The sequence below is a fragment of the Rattus norvegicus genome, chromosome 4 (assembly GCF_021556685.1).
Source record: "Rattus norvegicus strain SHRSP/BbbUtx chromosome 4, alternate assembly SHRSP_T2T, whole genome shotgun sequence".
Lineage (NCBI taxonomy): Eukaryota > Metazoa > Chordata > Mammalia > Rodentia > Muridae > Rattus > Rattus norvegicus.
The window spans coordinates 150,919,189-150,936,553 of record NC_141537.1 but is presented as its reverse complement, the minus strand read 5'-3'; the positions used below and the strand labels follow the sequence as shown (position 1 = coordinate 150,936,553).

Below are 17,365 nucleotides of genomic sequence, written 5' to 3'. Positions count from 1 at the left end.
CTTCACGCTTTCGCAGCAGGCACTTAACCAACTGAGCCATCTCCTCAGCTCACAAAGTTGTATATATTCATGTATAGTACGGGGTTTTAATATATTTAGTCAAATTAACATATTTATCACCTTAGATACTTACATTTTTAACGTTGAGAACATTAAAGTTTGTTCTTTTAGCAGTTTTGAATATATATTATTGTCAACTGTGATTACCACTCTGTGCAACAGATCTCAAAAACCTACCCATCTTGTCTGACTGAAACTGTGCTCTTAGGTCAGCATCTCCTAGAGCAGTGGTTCTCAACTGGTGGGTTGAGACCACTTTGGGGGTCAAATGACACTTTCACAGAGGTCACCTAAGACTATCAAAAAGCACAGATATTTATATTACAATTCATAACAATTCAACATTACAGTTATGAAGTAGAATGAAAATAATTTTATGGTTGGGGGTAGGGGGTCACCCCAACATGAGAAACTGTACTGATGGGGTGCAACATTAGGAAGGTTGAGAACCACTGCCCTCTAGACTGGATGCAGATGAGATCCTTCAGGGCAGATCTAAAGGATAAGCAGAGCTGACCCAAGTTCAAAGGAAGAGCAAGATGTGTACACAGATGAAAGATACAAAGGCCCTAAGGCAGCAAAGGCTGGCATGGCTGGGAAGCCATGAGAGTCACAGCTTGGAGCAGGTGGCAAAGGATGCAGCAGATGAGAGAAGGCCTCTAGCACCTTTGGGGCCATAGTGCAGATGGCACCTTTACCCCAAGCAGCGAGAGGCAGGCCTGAAGGGAAGAGTGGAGATGAGCTTACATCTCCACACTGCTTGGGGTTTAAGAAAGAACAGGCTAAAGAGGCAACATTAACCAAGTAATTCCTTATTCACTCCATAGATACCAACTTAAAGCAGGTGCAAGAGTGGGGTACTTTGTAGCAAACCCCAGGAGCCTCCACAAAGCAAGCATAGGACAGGATTTGCACACCCAGCTGCAGAGTTTTGTTAGATTTTTATTAATGTGTGAATATATGTATGCAAGAGGCACAAAGAGCCATGGTGCATGCTGGGACCACTTTTGGGAGTTCTCTCCTTCCACCATGTGGGTTCCACTGATCAAACTCAGCTTGTCAGGCTTGGTGGCAAAGTCAAGTGTAATGGCCTGCTGAGCCATCTCGCTAGCCCAACCTGTTGATTTTTAGATTTTAATCTTAGGACAATGGGAAGGTGGTCTTCAGAAGCCACTGCTCCTAGAGCCTCAGTGTTCCCATTTGAAACAGAGAGGGAGCAGAAGTCCTCACTCAGAGGCTATGCAGAGACAACATATGCAAAGAACCTTTTGTAGTAGCTCAAACGGAACAGAGGTTGTAGGTGAGCAACATGGCACTGCAGCAAATGTTAATCAAAGAGAGACTCTACTCTCAGGTGTACCCTCCCTGTTTCCTGACCTAGAGAGCATCAAGGATGACAAGTACAGGCTCCAGGCCCAGAGTCTCTGCATCAGAATCCCTAGTGATGTCACTGAGCAGCTGTGCGACCGGAACTAGCTCCTGGACACCTCCAGGGTTTCATTTCCAAGTGTGAAAATGGACATTGATAGGATTTACTTCATAGTTGATGGGAAGAAAGAGCATGCATGTGCACACATGCACACACACATGTAAAATGTTCAGAACAATGCCTGGAATAGAATTGTGCTAAAAACATAGCTACTGTTGCTCTCTTAATACTGGTTTATGCTGTTTTTGAACAAGGGGACTCTATCTTTCACACCTTTAACTATGGTAGCTCATTAATTACTTAGGAAACTTCGGAAGTCAGAACCAAGCAGGCTTAAAGAGTCAAACCACAATCTGTATGTCTCAATTTTCAGATCTAAGGGTGTAGACAAATTTGGAGGAACTAAGACTACGTAATCATTATGTGTTGCAAAAAGCATGACACACCAGGAAGACCCAGGCACAGTAGTCAGAGGACATCACTTAGGCTCTGTAATTGCTCCAGGCCTGTGTGCCCCTCTGCCAGAGGAAGTAAAAGTGCCTTGCTGCAAGTTTCAGAGGGCTACAAGAAGAGTCACATGAAATGACATGTGTGACAGAGTTCTACAGAATGCTGACAAATGCCACTGCTTACAGGCCTACAGGCCACAGGGCTTCTCTCACACTCAGGATACCCAGCAACCTCTGCACCCATATACAAATAATTCAGCTACCCAGGCAGCCTGCCACTGGTCTCCTTGGACCATTACTCTCTACTTGAACTCAAACTGTCATAGCACAGACACCTGACCACAAAGAAAGAAATGTGTGCCGTCTCACTAACTTGTCCCTGGACTTACCCATTAAGTGTTCTCCCAAAGTGAAATACGAGGCTGTCAGGCCAGAGCTGAAGACGCTGCATATACATGAAGAATGTGCATTTCCCTGCCGAGCAGCTTGCAGCTTTTATCTAATTCTTAGAGAAGTCCTCCATCCAAAGCAATTACAAACCTGGGTCTGAGGCTCATCTACGCTTTGTACCCTTGGTACAGGGGCTCTAACTGCAGTCAGAGCCTCATCTCCAGCCACATATCGACCGAGGAAGTAGCAGAGACAATACTCAGCCCAAAGTCAGGACTCGGGCCAGAGTTTGGCTCAGTAGGTAAAGGCACTTGCCACATGAGTTTCATAACCTGAGCTCAGTCCCCAGAATCCAAGGAAAGGTGGGCAGAGAGAACAGTCTCCATAAAGTTTTCCTCTAACTTCACATATGTGCCATGAAAACAAGCCCTTATGTGCGTGCACGCACAGTAATAATGCATTAGTTTAGATATTTTAATGTCTAGTTTAGATAATATTAACCTAGATATTTTATTTTGTGTGTGAATATGTGTATGTGTGGACTCATGCATGCCACAATATACATTTGAAGGTTAAAGGACAACTTGCAAGAGTAGGTTTCTCTCTTTAGACCATGTTGTGACCAGAGATCATATTCAAATCAGGCTCACTGCACATACCTTACCTTGGTGAGCCATCTGCCCGTTCTAATAAATTAACAAAAGAAAGACAGCTTTTGGGTTGGGCCAAGATTAAAACTTCCACAGCATAGCATTCTGTCCTTCTATCTGTCTTTTAATATACCTACCTACCTATCTACCATCTGTTTTTCTTCACTTTGCTTCAATCTTCACAGTGCTGTTGAAGGAACTCAGGGCCTTGAGCAAGAGAATGCTAGGCAAGTGTTCTACCACTCAGCTATGTCCCCAGTCCACATGAAGTTAAGTCTCCATCTCAGTTTCACACAGCAGTTCTCTGAGCTGCTAGGCTTCCCTAGGCTTCTGAGCTGCTAGCCTCCCCTAGGCTTCCAGGTCCTCCAGTACAGTAATCCCTCAAGTCCGTAAGACCTCACCTCCTGTCCACCACGCCTCTTCCCTTACAGCCCATCTCCACTCATTTCAAGGTCACTGCTTGTGACTATGCATCCTCTCTGCTCAGCGCTCTTTACCTTGCCTGTAAAACTGCTCCCCGGACTAAACCCACATCTCCTCCTCCTACCATGCAGCTCAGAGTGGCTGAAGAAAACAAACCACATAAAATGATGTCACCTTGGCTAGAGAGATGGCTCAGTGGTTAAGAGTGCTGACTGTTGGGGTTGGGGATTTAGCTCAGTGGTAGAGCACTTGCCTAGGAAGCGCAAGGCCCTGGGTTCGGTCCCCAGCTCCGAAAAAAAGAACCAAAAAAAAAAAAAAAAAAAGAGTACTGACTACTCTTCCAGAGGTCCTGAGTTCAAATCCCAGCAACCACATGGTGGCTCGCAACCATCTGTAATGAGATCTGATGCCCTCTTCTGGTGTGTCTGAAGACGGCTACGGTGTACTCGTATATAATAAATAAATCTTAAAAAAAAAAAAAAAAAAAAAGATGTCACCTCTAATTCCTAACCACCAGCTTCAAGTTCATCCTCTGCTCCCTGGAGGTTTACCTATCTTTTTTTTTTTTTTTTTGGTTCTTTTTTTTTTTCGGAGCTGGGGACCGAACCCAGGGCCTTGCGCTTCCTAGGCAAGCGCTCTACCACTGAGCTAAATCCCCAACCCTCCCTGGAGGTCTCACTGAACCCCCCGAATCCATTCATTTTTCCCACTCTCTGAGGCTGCCATTTTTTTGTTTCTTTCTCTTCAACTCTCAAGCACTTCCTTTCCAGTCCTCACTCTCAGTTCCGGTGGTTTCTTGTTACACTAAAACCATGGAAGAACCAGTAAGAAGACCCTTTAGATACCTACTCTCATAGCCAGCCCTCCCTCCCCCTGCCACTGCTCCTTTCTGAAGCAAAGCACTACCTGTGTCCTAGGTCCCACACCCTTGCCACTCAATGCATTCCAGTAATCTTCTGCTTTCTTTCCTACGTCAGCCTTCCACAGTGGAAATGTGCACACCTGAACTTTGGATCTTCCACTGCAATTGCCCCACTGGCAATACCTGCCACATCAGTGGAGGGTAACTCCATCACTCAGTCATTCAGGTCAAAAGCTGTGGGGCTGCCTGCAATGTTCACACCCACATCCAACCTGCCAGGAAACCCAATCTGCTCCATACTCAAAGCATATCCAGAACCTCATCACTTCTTGCCACTTCTATGGCCACTGTCACCCCGTCATAAAAGATACTTGTCACTCAGCTTTCCTGAACCCCCTCATCTTTGATAAGCTGTTTCCAAGGCAAATAGAACATAGAAACCAGATTGGCCCCCTGCTCTGCTCAGACCACCAACAGTGCACTCTTTTCACTGAGGATCAGAACCAGTGTTCTAATGATGTTGACACCATCTGGTCACCCCAGACCTGTTCTTTCTATCCCCTCTCCCACTTCTCCTCAACTCTCTCTGCCCTAGCTCCCAAGAGGTGCATTCCCACCCAAGGGCTTCTACAATGGTTACTCCGTCTTTGAGAAGCTCTCTTCTCCCAAATGTCTGATGCCAAAACCTCTCCATCTCAGGCCAGCAAGTCTTTGTTCAGCTGCCCTATACGAATGGGCCCACCTCATCATCAGATTGGATAATGCACTCCCAATTCTCATATTCTGTCTGTCTTACTGCCTATCAGCCCAGCGCCTGGTTATCTCATTGACTGTGCTCATCCTCCCTCCTTCCTCTCCAGCTTCCCAACAGGCCCTTCTCCTATTTTGTTCTCTGAAATAACCAAGCACTAAAGATAGTGCCTGACACACAGATACCTAAGGACTAGAGTTGTAACTCAGTGGCAGCGCATTTATCTGGTGTGCCCAAGGCCCTGGGCTTAGTCCCCAGCACCACAAGAAACAAACAAACTTGTTTCAGTGAATAGCTAAAGTCTATGCTATTCAATATCCTCTGAACATGCAGGTTATATTTTAAAGATATTCACAGAGTTCTTTTTTTTTTTTTCTTTTTCTTTTTTTCTGGAGCTGGGGACCGAACCCAGGGCCTTGCATTTGCTAGGCAAGCGCTTTACCACTGAGCTAAATCCCCAACCCCCACAGAGTTCTTAAGTAGAAAGCTGAGCAGCTACAGGGCCATCAGAGACCAGAACCCAGAGCAGCCTCTTACCATCCTTTGCATACGCCACACAGTACACAGTGTCTTTGTGTCCCTTCAGGGGCTGAAGTAAGGTGCCATCAGAGGTGTCATAAACCTGTCAAAAGGAGTAAAAATATCGATTATCTGTGTGACATCCATTATTCAGAATTCCTGCAGGGTGCTACTGCTATTTTTGTTTTTATAACACAACAGTTGCTGATTTGCTAAATTAGCATCAAGTAGAGACAGCACCGCATAACAAGAATGACTACATCTTAATGCAGGGCAAGCAGGAAGTGGAGGTCCAGCTTATGTCTGTGTGGCCAGGAGCATACCATCAACCCTGGAGAAACAGCAACTATACTGATTTTCACTCCAGGGGAAGTTCTGTAAGCTTCACCCATTCTCCCCACCTCCTTGCCTCCCCACCCAGGACTGGGAACTAAATCTAAGGCACTAAACAATGCCTGACAAGCCCTTAGCTTCTGAGCTATATTCCCAGCCTTCTCTCTTAGTTTTTAGTTTGGAACAGTGTTTGATTAAGATGCACAGTCTGGCTCTGAACTCTTTCTGCAGCCCAGACTGGCCTTGAGCCTTTGACCATCCTGCCTCTGCCTCTCAAGTAGCTGAGATTATGAGCCTGCGCAACCATGCCCTGGTACATTTCACTCATTCTTACATGGGCTTAGATGAATGATCCATCAAGGCAGGCCCTTGTCAACAAAGCCAGCACCTACAAAGAGCTGGTGGATAACATGGCTAACTGTCAGGGACAACACTGCCACTAGTGTCAGCACACACAGATGCATCATACTTGCTACCACGGCCTGAAAGTCACAGATCTAACAAACGTGGGGTTTGCAAGTGGGAGGGAGTGTTATAAAACCCAGCTGCAATGTGCATTTAGAATAGTTTATAGTTGTGCAACATGGCCAAATATGTGGAGATGTAAAAAACACAGCATCTGGGAAATGAGGACAGAGCTCTCCCACACAGGCATAACACTGGAGAAGGAAACCAGGAAGGGAGTGAAAGGGTCTATGTTGTTTACCCTGGAAAGAAGTCTGCAGAACAACCCAACCACAATTCTAAGTCTATGCAGTTAGGACACAGAACTTGGACATCAGTCAGCCTGTGTATCTGGACACAGCAGAGAGGAGGACAGGGTCTTAGGGGAGGAAGAGCTATCACAGAGGTTTTGGGTCAAACAGAAAGGTGTCTCTGAAGATTACTCTTATGTACTAGGATAGGTTCCAGAGGACGCCTGTGGCTTTTGGAACTATAAACAATAGGACAGCATTCATATGGAATTGTTTAGGGGCAGTGGAGCCCAGAAGTGGAGGTCAAGCTTCCTGGCTTCTCAGGGAAGGATAGCCTTTAGCCTTGTTAATTCACTTTGGTCCAACAAAATACGAACTGACACCCACTCAGTTTCAAAGGCATTTTGATTAATTGTCTGCAACCATTTCATGAGTGTCTCAAAGGAGAAAGACAAATGACTCCAAAGGAGGCATTGTTCATGGGTTCCTATCTGATAGACAGTTTACTTACCTGTTTTAAATAGACCATTTCCTTCCTTATTAAAAAGTAATGACTGGTTTTTCCGCCCTTGCCTTTTTTATCTCAAAAAAAGGGGGTCAAATTTCAGAGTACTTGCAAGAGGGAGGGAGAAAAAAAGCACTCAGAATGGAAATGCAGACAAAATCCTACCAGCAATCTGTTTCCTGCAGCCAGAATCAGTTGAGTTCCATCAGGTTTAAATGCAAGGTCGTAGATACTAACAGGAGACAAGACAAAAAGACAATTAGGAACCAAAATGATGAGGTCTGCTAATGGCCAAGAAAGCAAACTTTATTTCCATTATGAAACACTATGTGTGTGCTGGGGGAAAATAATGGCTAAAAATTGCATCTGGTTGCAAATTCCACTCAACCACCACACCTTGGCAGCCCATTCAATCATGATCTGCTCAGCAGTCAGCTCAGTCCTGGTTTCTCTCATGCAGAAGCCAGAAATGATTCACAGGGTCAACAGCTGAAGGCACAGGCTCTTCCAATCGTGTCATAGAAAGGCAGGACACAACAGCTAGGGTGTGAGGCAGGACAGCTACACAGATATTTACCAATTACCTGTTAGGAGTGAGGCACCAACAGACACGGGGGGAAGGGTGGGGAGGTTGGCAGTCTCTCTCTGCCTCTAGGAATCCCCACGTGAGTGGGAAACTATAAAGCAGACTCCTTGGCCAAGGACTCCCATGGCACCAAGTTTAAGGAATATCCTTTTCACCTTTCAATCTGAGTTTCCAATGTTCTTCTACATGTCAGTGAAGTACGGCTGTGTTTTGTTTGTTTGCTTGCTTTCATACAGATGTGCATGTAATAATAATGTTTTATAATCAAGGATCTCTGAGTGTGGGTGAAATAATGAGGAATACTGTGTGCTGCTTTGCACAGTTCAAGGAAGACCCATATTCTAACCTGGGGAAGAGGAGAAGCTCCATGAAGAACACAGTATCCAAATGAGGGGCCACTCTGAGCCATGCAGAACAGTGGCAAGTACAGCTCTTAGGAAAAGAAATCAAGCAAAGAAGTAGAGACAGCAAGCAGTGTAAATAAAGAAACTAGACTGAACCATCTTATTATGTCCAAGATGGTGGTGGTGGGGCTATCAAACCAGCAAAAACTGAGATTCTCAAATGACCCAGCCAGAAGAGTCACTATTGAAGAGAAGAGTGAAAAGACAGTGAGTGTCCACTGTGAAAATGTGGCTGGAATAAACTACCTGGACTTGTCAGTAGTCTGAAAACACACTCTTTTCAATGACAATACTATCATAGCCCTTAGTTCTTCAAACACAATTTTATTTCATCTTTGCAATAAACCTGTGGGGCAAGGATGATTAAAGTAAACCCACTGTCCAGTAGATTCTTCATCTATCAGTTCAAATAACTGTTGATCAAAATTATTTTTAAAGAATTATTTTATGTATATGAGTACATTGTAGCTGTTTTCAGACATACCAAAAGAGGGTATCAGATTCCATTACAAATGGTTGTGAGCCACCATGTGGTTGCTGGAATTGAACTCAGGACCTCTAGAAGAGCAGTCAGTGCTCTTAACTGCTGGGCCTTCTCCCCAGCCCAGATCCAAAATATTTTTAAATTTTTAAATATTTTTAAAAAATTACAGCACTCAGGAGGCAAAGGCAGATCCAGGAGTTCAAGGCCAACCTGGTCTACATAATGAGTTCCAGGCCAGCCACAGCAACACAATGAGACCCTGTGGGTGTTTATACACACACTCATATTTGTATGTGCACATACATATATGCACATACACAAGCATACACGTGCACACCCTCAAGGAAAAATCATGTCTGTGGTGAGCTCATGCACCTTCCCCATATCATTATTCTGTAAGAGCAGAGTGTAAAGGTGATTTCTGCAGCACTCCCATGCTATCCAGAGGTGATTTACAGCATAGTGGCAGGTCAAGGCTCTCTGCAAGTCTCTATACAGACATTAAGCTGGACTTGAACATCTGTCAGTTTGGTGTCTTTGGGGTTTCTGAAACAACTCTACAATGGTCATGAAAAGACAAAGTGGGCTCTGCTTTATAGATAACGATGTGGTACAGGCTGGGAAGAGCCTCACACACCCAGCAAGTAAAAGGGCCTCTGAAGCCTGGGATCCTAACCATCCTACTGCACTGCCTCTACTCCCCTGGATTATTGCCAGTTATATCAAATGTTTTTCTGAATGCTTTTCCAATGGCTGACATTTATTGAGAGCATTTGTTCTGCCTCCAGGATATAATTTAAATGCTCAGTTGTACAAATTCTCTCAACCTCACAACTCCAAGCCTATCTTGCAGATGAGAAAACTACAAAGTTAAACAACTTCCTGAAAATAAAAATAAACTGCCCCAGAGAAGGGGTGAAGCCAGGATGGTGGTCTAGGGCCTAGCCCTAAAGCCCATGTGTCAACTCTCAGGCCTGGTAGCCCTCATTACTGCTATTGGGGTATATCATGGTTGATGAAGTAATTCATAATGGCTTTCTTGCCCTCTCAGAACCAACCCTCCCATCCCCAAAGTATTATCATTTTTTTTCTTTTTTTCAGAGCTGGGGACTGAACCCAGGACCTTGCGCTTGCTAGGCAAGCGCTCTACCACTGAGCCAAATCCCCCACCCAAGTATTATCATTTGCTCAAGGCATTCCATGAGAATTTGGAAAGTAAATGAAAAATAATAACTGTGTATATTTACAGGGTGTTTATATAAGATATACATGATGTTTATATAATATATAAATATATTGCAGAAAGCTAATTAACATGCTTATTACCTCAAAGACATTGTTTACTGCAATGATATTAAAAAATCTATTCATTAGCCATTTTGAAATATACGATATATAACTGTGGCCCTCATGAGGCTGTTGAAATGCATTCCTTCACTCTAACTGAAACCCAGTGCCCTATGGTCACCACCTCTCTCTCCCCATCCTCTTTTCTGTAGTTATAGTATTATTTGTTTACTTCCTGTGTCTTTGTGTATGGGTCATGTGGAGAGTCAGAGAAGACTCCTAGAAGATTCTTCACACTTGTGAACAGTTGAGAGCTGTGACAGGGAAAGTGTATGCTAGCCCCACATGTATACACATATCACAGCACAATGGAGCAGACGGGGTGGGCCCACTGAGGAAATGAAAGGATACACAGCTGGCTAACAAAGGCTGAGCAAAGGTAAGGCTGTCTGGCTTTCCAGTTCAGCACACTGCATTCTGTGTCGAATCCTGGCCCAGGTTCTGCACTGTCCTTCTTCACTGTTTTGTGATAACAGGCCTGGGCTTCCTTGACATGTGTTACATTCAAAAAAGCAAGCGGTAGGCTAAAAGTACAGGGGAACTGGGGCCAGGAAAGCTGACCTATCTGAACTTCGCCCTTACTATAAAACAAGGTGGAGAGCTGCTTCCTAACACCGGGATCCTGGGCCAGCTTTGTGTAAAATACCTGGCATCTGTGTATCTTCACGCTGAGACATTAGCTTGGAATGGCTTTACACCTTTCATCCAGTCCTTGGTATGGCTCCCTTCCTGCCTGTACACATCTGGACTGTCATGATGACTCTCAGACCTCTTCTCCAAGAATTCAGTGTGGCTGAATTAGTGCTACTTGTATTTGTTTGTTGGGGCAGGGTCTTACCCTGGCTCAGGCTGATCTAGGACTCTTTTATAGCCTAGGCTGGCCTTCAACTTATGCTACTCCTCCCAATTGCTAGAACTACAGATGTAAACCACTTCACCTGGCATTTTTTTAAAAAATTTTAATATTAATTTTTTTTTATGTATGTGAGGGCATCAGGTCCCATTACAGATGGTTGTGAGCCATTATATGATTGCTGGGAACTGAATTCAGGACCACTGGAAGAGCAGTCAGTGCTCTTAACCACTGGGCCACCTCTCCAGCTCCCTCTCCTGGCATTTTTTGTGGTTGCCTTTTACACTCTCATGTGTACAATGGTCTGTTCTGTTCCAGATTCTCCATGTAGTTGATGCAGCTGAGGATGGCCTTGAACTTCTGATCCTCCTGTCTCTACTACTCAAGTGCTGGGATTATAGACATATGCCACCACTCTTGGCTTCAGCTCATTTTTCTTTTACATTTATCTATTTATTTTAGGAGGCAAACGAATGCTGTGGTGCATGTGTGATCAGAGTACAACTAACTGGAGCTGGTTCTCTCTAGGGTTATCGTGTTGGCCAGGGATCAAGCTCAGGTCATCTGACTAGCACTTTTACCTACTAAGCCAGATATCTCCATGTTTGTTGTTTTATTTGGGCTAAGCCTGAACATTTCTCAGATGTGAAAGTTCACTTTCTGGTTGCCCTGAAATATACTTTCTTAAATTACAACAGGCATATCTAATTTGTGATTATTTGTCGTCCAACACAGGTGCCGGGAACCAAACTTGGGGGCACTGAAAGGAAGAGCAGCAAGCACTCTGCTGAGCCATCTCTCCAGCCTGATTTGCTCCAGTTTAACTCCTGCTGTAGTTGGAATCTAAACAGTTCAGTTTCACTCTCAAGCACACAGTCTTCTGTATTTATGTTTCATAACATGCATCCTTAATACACTTGTCTTCAACCCACAGACAATAGCCAAGTTTTACATTTTGTTAGACCAGAGGCTTGACACACTGATCATAACTGGCAACCTACCAAACTTTCATGTTTAAACTCCACCCCCAGGGTTTAATGATATCACATCATCACAGAATCCCCAAATTGGAAAGGACTCAGACTTTTTTTTTCTTTTTTCTTTTTTTCAGAGCTGGGGGCCGAACCCAGGGCCTTGCACTTGCTAGGCAAGCGCTCTACCACTGAGCTAAACCCCCAACCCCGGACTCAGACTTTTATCATGGACTCTACCACCCCACCCAGGGCAAATGCTCCCTCCACACGACCATCTAGCTTCAGCCAGCATACACTAGGGTTGGAGGCTTGCTGTCCTCTGGCAGGCTGTACCACCATGGCGGGCTCTCTCCCAAGTGGTCCTCTTTTATGAAAAAGGTAAACCGTCCAACCTGCATACTCGGATTTCACTGCTGAAGGATGAGAGCTGAGCCCTGCCAACTGTCCTCTGCATACTGAAGTTGCAAGGTGCCCTTCAAACCCACTACAAGCCACACATGCTACTCTGCTTACTCTCTGTCTCCTCCCCTGACAACCCCATGCTTGAAGCCCAAGACTTCCCGCTACTTTTTCTGAGACGAGCTTTCTCCTAGGCTGAAGATCTTAGCCTCCTGAGTAGCAGGGATTTGCAATCTCAGACAAATTAAATCACTTCATTAAATTTTAATGTGGTGCTAAGAATGCTGGACCTCACACATGCTTGGAAAGCTCTCTACCACTGACCCACACCCTTAGTCTCCTCAGTTAGTCACAACCTGTCTCAATGCTAGCTAACCTGCCTGGAATAAGAAGGGCTAGCCTCAAAGTCATTGTGGTTGAGATGAACCTAGAGCAGCATATTTAAGGAAGATAAAAGTTCAGAAAGAAAAAATAAAGAGGGAAAGCATTTAGAGGTCAGAGATAGCTCAATGGGTAAAGTGCTTGCTCTGCAAGCAAGTGTGAGGACCTGAGTTTAGATGCCCAGTATTCCATGTAAAGCCTAGGCACAACACGCCATACCTCTAAACCAGAGTGATTGAGATATGGAAACAGGCAGGTCCCAGGGGCTTGATGGCTAACCAGGCTAGCTTAAATGGTGAATTAAAGGTTGGGATCTGGGGGGCTGGGGATTTAGCTCAGTGGTAGAGCGCTTACCTAGGAAGCGCAAGGCCCTGGGTTCGGTCCCCAGCTCCGAAAAAAAGAACCAAAAAAAAAAAAAAAAGGTTGGGATCTGGAAGGATAGCACAGCATACTCTCTGCTTATAGAGGACATGGGTTCCCAGATCCTACATGGTGGCTCCCAACTGTCTGTAATTCCAGTTTCAGGGGATCTGATGCCCTCTTTTGGCATCTGCTGGTACCAGGCACTCAGGTAGTGCACAGACATACATGCAAGCAGAACACCTATATATGTAACATAAAAAGTAAATTAAAATATGGTGGACAGAAATAGAGGAAGATACCAACCTCTGGCTGTCTCATGCACATGCACATGCACAGTCAAGTTCATCTGTACACACACACATGCACATCAGACAAATAAAGAACAAAAGAGGGGAGGGGAGGAAAGAGGAGAAGAAAAAATTGACAGATCTTTGGGTAGGAAAATGGAGTCTTTGACTAAGCTCCAAAACATAATCTAAATGTTAGCAAGCCTAGAGGCAAGAAGGCCAGGGGACCACCCTGCAAGACATCAAAGGGGTCACTCTGGTTTATGAAGAGAACAGCAGAATCATAGTAACAGGTCCTCAGTGAGTTATTCTGCTGGGTGAAGAACAGACCAGAAGCAAAAGAACAGAGCAGGAGCCTAGGGGAAGTGGGGGGTTAGTCAAGGGCCTCTAGGATTGCTGGATTCTACTATCTAGGTGTGAGTTTTGTTCTGTTTTGTTCCATTTCATCAGCTGGCATATATAGCCATCTTCAGGCTGCCAGCCTACAGAGTCTCTGCACCTCCTACCCTAATAGATTGCTTCAAATCTGTAATATCCCTAAGAGCAGATAGCAGTCCTCACTGGCCATTCATTCCCTCGGCTATTCCTCCATGAACATACACGTCTACTCACTAAATACTAACAGGCTCCAGAAGCCTTTGGAAATAAAACACAGCCATTGCTTTTACAAGGTGTCTGGGATTAACAGATTAAAAAAATAACTCTTACACCCAACAGACTCTTAAGTACCACAAGAGCGGAGTGAACAAAATTCTGTGCCAGGGGTTGAGAACAGAGCAGATCAGGCTGCATTTGACCAGCAAATGTTTTGTTTGGCTCACATGGTGTTTTACTTTGTTTTTTCTAATTAGGTGCCAACATTTAGAAATTAGGACATTTCACACTTAAAACGCAGATTCCTAGCTTCTGGTAAAAATAGGAAGATCTGCAAACACCAGGCCAAATTTCTATCCATGATGATTGGCAGGAGCAGAGAAGCAGCTGCCCCTGTCCTGCAGAATGGGAGCCTTCCAGTTTGCTATAGTCCTTGTTACTCCCTATTGCTCCCTGACGTGGAAACCAGTGCTTGCTTGCCAGTTACTGCTAGCTTGCGCCATGGGTGCTCTAGTTGTTTGTTTGTTTGTTTGTTTGTTTGTTTGGTTGGTTGGTTGGTTGGTTGGTTGGTTAGTTAGTTGGTTGGTTGGTTGATTGATTAGCTGTCTCATTATGTAGTCCTGGCTCTGCTGGAACTCACTATGTAGACCAGGCTGGCCTTAAACTTAGTTATCCAACTCTGCCTCTTGAGTGCTGGGATTAAAGACATTCATGGACCACCACCCCTGGTTGTGGGTAATCTTATACTAGAGTGAAGACAAAAGTAATAAAACTATGTTATTACCTTAGTACTGCTCAGGTTGAGCTAGGAGGACCAGAAGCCCAAGGCCAGCTGGGCTACATGAGACCATGTCTCAAAAAAGTAACATCGAAAACTTTTTTTTTTAACGTTGAACTATTTATTGGGGCATGTGTACCATGGAGCACTTTTGGTGGTCAGAGGACAACCTGGTCCTCTCCTTTCACCGTGTGAGCCCTAGGGCTCGAATTCACTATGCTTGGCAGAAAGCACCTTCGACTGCTGAGCACCCTACTGCTAACCTCCAAAGTCATTTATTAAAATGAAAACGGCTGACAAGGTGAAATGTTTCAAGTAGGATGCAGGAGAACGTCCTGTGAGTAACAGAAATCTCTTCAATTTAATATGCAAGTGAGGACTGCCTTACTGCATTACTCATCTAACTGAAATCAGAGCCCGAGACAACTGGTTTTGCCATAGGACCACCTGAGCCTGCAAGCCAGCTTCACCACACACAGGTAAGTGTACCTATCTCCCCTCTCTGTGTCAGTCTTCTCATCTGTAAAGTAGAGATGATTGTAGTACTTCCCTAGAGCTGCTCTGAAGAGACAATGAGGTAAAGGACACAAGTTCTTAGTGTCTGAATCATGTCAGCATTAGCTGTTATTTGTGCAAGTTCCCCAAAAGCCAGCCTCGAGGGATGTTTAGGATCTCAGTGTTACAAAAGGAAACGCCTCAGGACAGGCAGAGTTGTGTGAAGCACAGCAGACCATCCAGGAGACTCTGAGTCTTACTCTATAAGCCAGAATTTCCTGAAATGTGTTCCTGGCTGGTGGACTTTAATGACAAAATGGACGAGGACATCAAATTACACTGAATTAAGATGGCAGTCATTCTATTGTCATTCTCTCTTTTTAATTTTTTTTTTTACTATATTTCTTTTTGTTGTTTGGAGTTTTTTTTTTTTTGTTTTGTTTTGTTTTTTTTTTTTTTTTTTGGAGTCAGGGCTTGTTTGTGTAGACTTGGCTGTGCTGGAACTACTTTATAGACCAGGCTGGCCTCACACTCAGAGATCTGCCTGATTCTGCTTCTGCCACCAAGCCTGCCCCCCACTCCTTTTTTTAACTATTTATGTGTAACATTGTGTGTGTGTGTGTGTGTGTGTGTGTGTGTGTGTGTGTGTGTGTATACACGATGTGGGAGTACACATGACATGGAACTGGTATGAAGGTCAGAGGAAAACTTTATAGAATTGGTTTTCTTCTTCTACCAGGTTTCATCACTGGGCAGCAAGTGCCTGATAAGGTATTTTCCCAATCCAGTTTCTTTTTTTCTTTTTTTTTTTTGAGGCATGTTCTCACAGAGCCTAGGTTGACCTTGAACTCATTATGTAGCTGAGAACTCCAGATCCTCCTGCTTCCCCGAAGGTGTGGAGGGATTACAGGATGGGCCTAGTTTTCTTTCCATCCTTTTTCAAACTATTTTTATTTGCTTATCTGTAATGTGTATGTGTGTGTATCAGTATAAAATGTGCGTGAATATATGTGTATGTGTGTCAGTATAAAATGTGCATGAATATACATGTGTGTGTACATATGTTCTGCAGAGGTCAGAGGGCATCAGGTGTCTACCTCTCCTCTCTGACTTGTTCCTCTGAGGCAGGGTCCTCCTCCTTACCTTGGACCCCCTCTTTCTGGCTAAGTTGGTGGCTAACAAACCCTATCAGTCATCCTGTCTGAACTCCCCTCTGTACCACTGTTACAGGTTTATGTAGGACCACACCTGGCTTTTATGTAGGTACTGGAATCAGAACTCTAGTCCTTATGCTTGCTTGAAGGGCTCACTCTTAATACTCAGTATTTTAATTAAGTATTAAATTAAGCTCACTCTTAAGTACTAATTATGAAAATATTCTTCAAACTTTCCGATCAGGAGAATGTCTTGATTTGATGTGCGTCTTACATGTTTCTCTGACCTTACATGGAAATGTCCGGCTTCAGACACAGTAGATCTCAGCTCAGGTGGAAACGCTCTCTTTTAACAGCACCTATATGCAAGTTACTCGCACTGTTTGTTCCTGCTTGAAAGTTTTTAACCCCAGCACTGGGGAGGCATAAGTAGATGTACCTCTGTAAGTTCAATGCCAGCTTGGTCAAGATAGTGAATTCCAGACCAGCCAGAGCTTTAAGTGAGACTCTATCTCAAAATAAAAAAATAAATAATAAATAAATAATAAATAATAAATAAATAAACAAAAACAGAAGAAACTTAAAAATGTCAGATAAACAAAAATATGGGCACTTTGACGATGTAGCAAAGGTCAGGAAGCTGAGAAAACACTGAGGTGGGTGAGAGAAGTCCAAGAGGGATTTTGAGAAGAGAGAAGTAAGACTGGATGATGATGACGTATAAACTGCTTCAGCGGACCGCCACCCTCAGGTGATCTCTAACCCCCTCGGGAATCTCGGTTTCTCTTTCCTTTGGGGAGTTGAAGGCACCGAATCAGAGTCTTTGGCCCAGGCCGCAGGCCCGTTGCCATGGCAACGCGCCGGTTCCCGCCGCCTCCCCAACCATCCCCGAGCTTCCCGCTCCTCACCACTGCTCCGCTTTGTCTCTCCACGTCAACACGGCCCTCATCGCCGTTTCCCACACGCCTCGGGCCCCTCCTCCCAGCCTCGGCAGCAACAGGCTTCTCTCCACAAACCACTTCGGCTACCTTTGCTACCCTTAGCAACGCACATGCGCAATGGGTCGCGCGTGAGTTCGCAAGCTCCAAGTGCGCATGTCCAAAAGGGAGCCTAGCTCCTCCTCTGAAGCGCCGAGCGCGCAGGGACGCAGGAGGCGGAAGCGTAAGTATGACAGGAGAGATTGGTCAGGCAAGATGGGTG

General features: G+C 44.7%; 1 protein-coding gene across 5 annotated transcripts in view; it reads right to left on the bottom strand.

Annotated features, from left to right (window-relative positions):
* Ift122 (intraflagellar transport 122) overlaps positions 1-17,222 on the bottom strand; it is a 70,234-nt gene extending 53,012 nt beyond the window's left edge. For 3 of the 5 annotated variants that reach the window (XM_087657605.1, XM_087657606.1, XM_087657607.1), the window contains exons 1-3: positions 17,074-17,222; positions 7,232-7,298; positions 5,552-5,636 (exon numbers count right to left, since the gene is read on the bottom strand). In XM_087657605.1, the coding sequence (XP_087513731.1) occupies positions 5,552-5,636; positions 7,232-7,298; positions 17,074-17,114 (193 nt within the window). In that variant the 5' untranslated portion in view covers positions 17,115-17,222. 5 annotated transcript variants of the gene reach the window in all.
* Between the last annotated feature and the right edge of the window lie 143 nt (positions 17,223-17,365).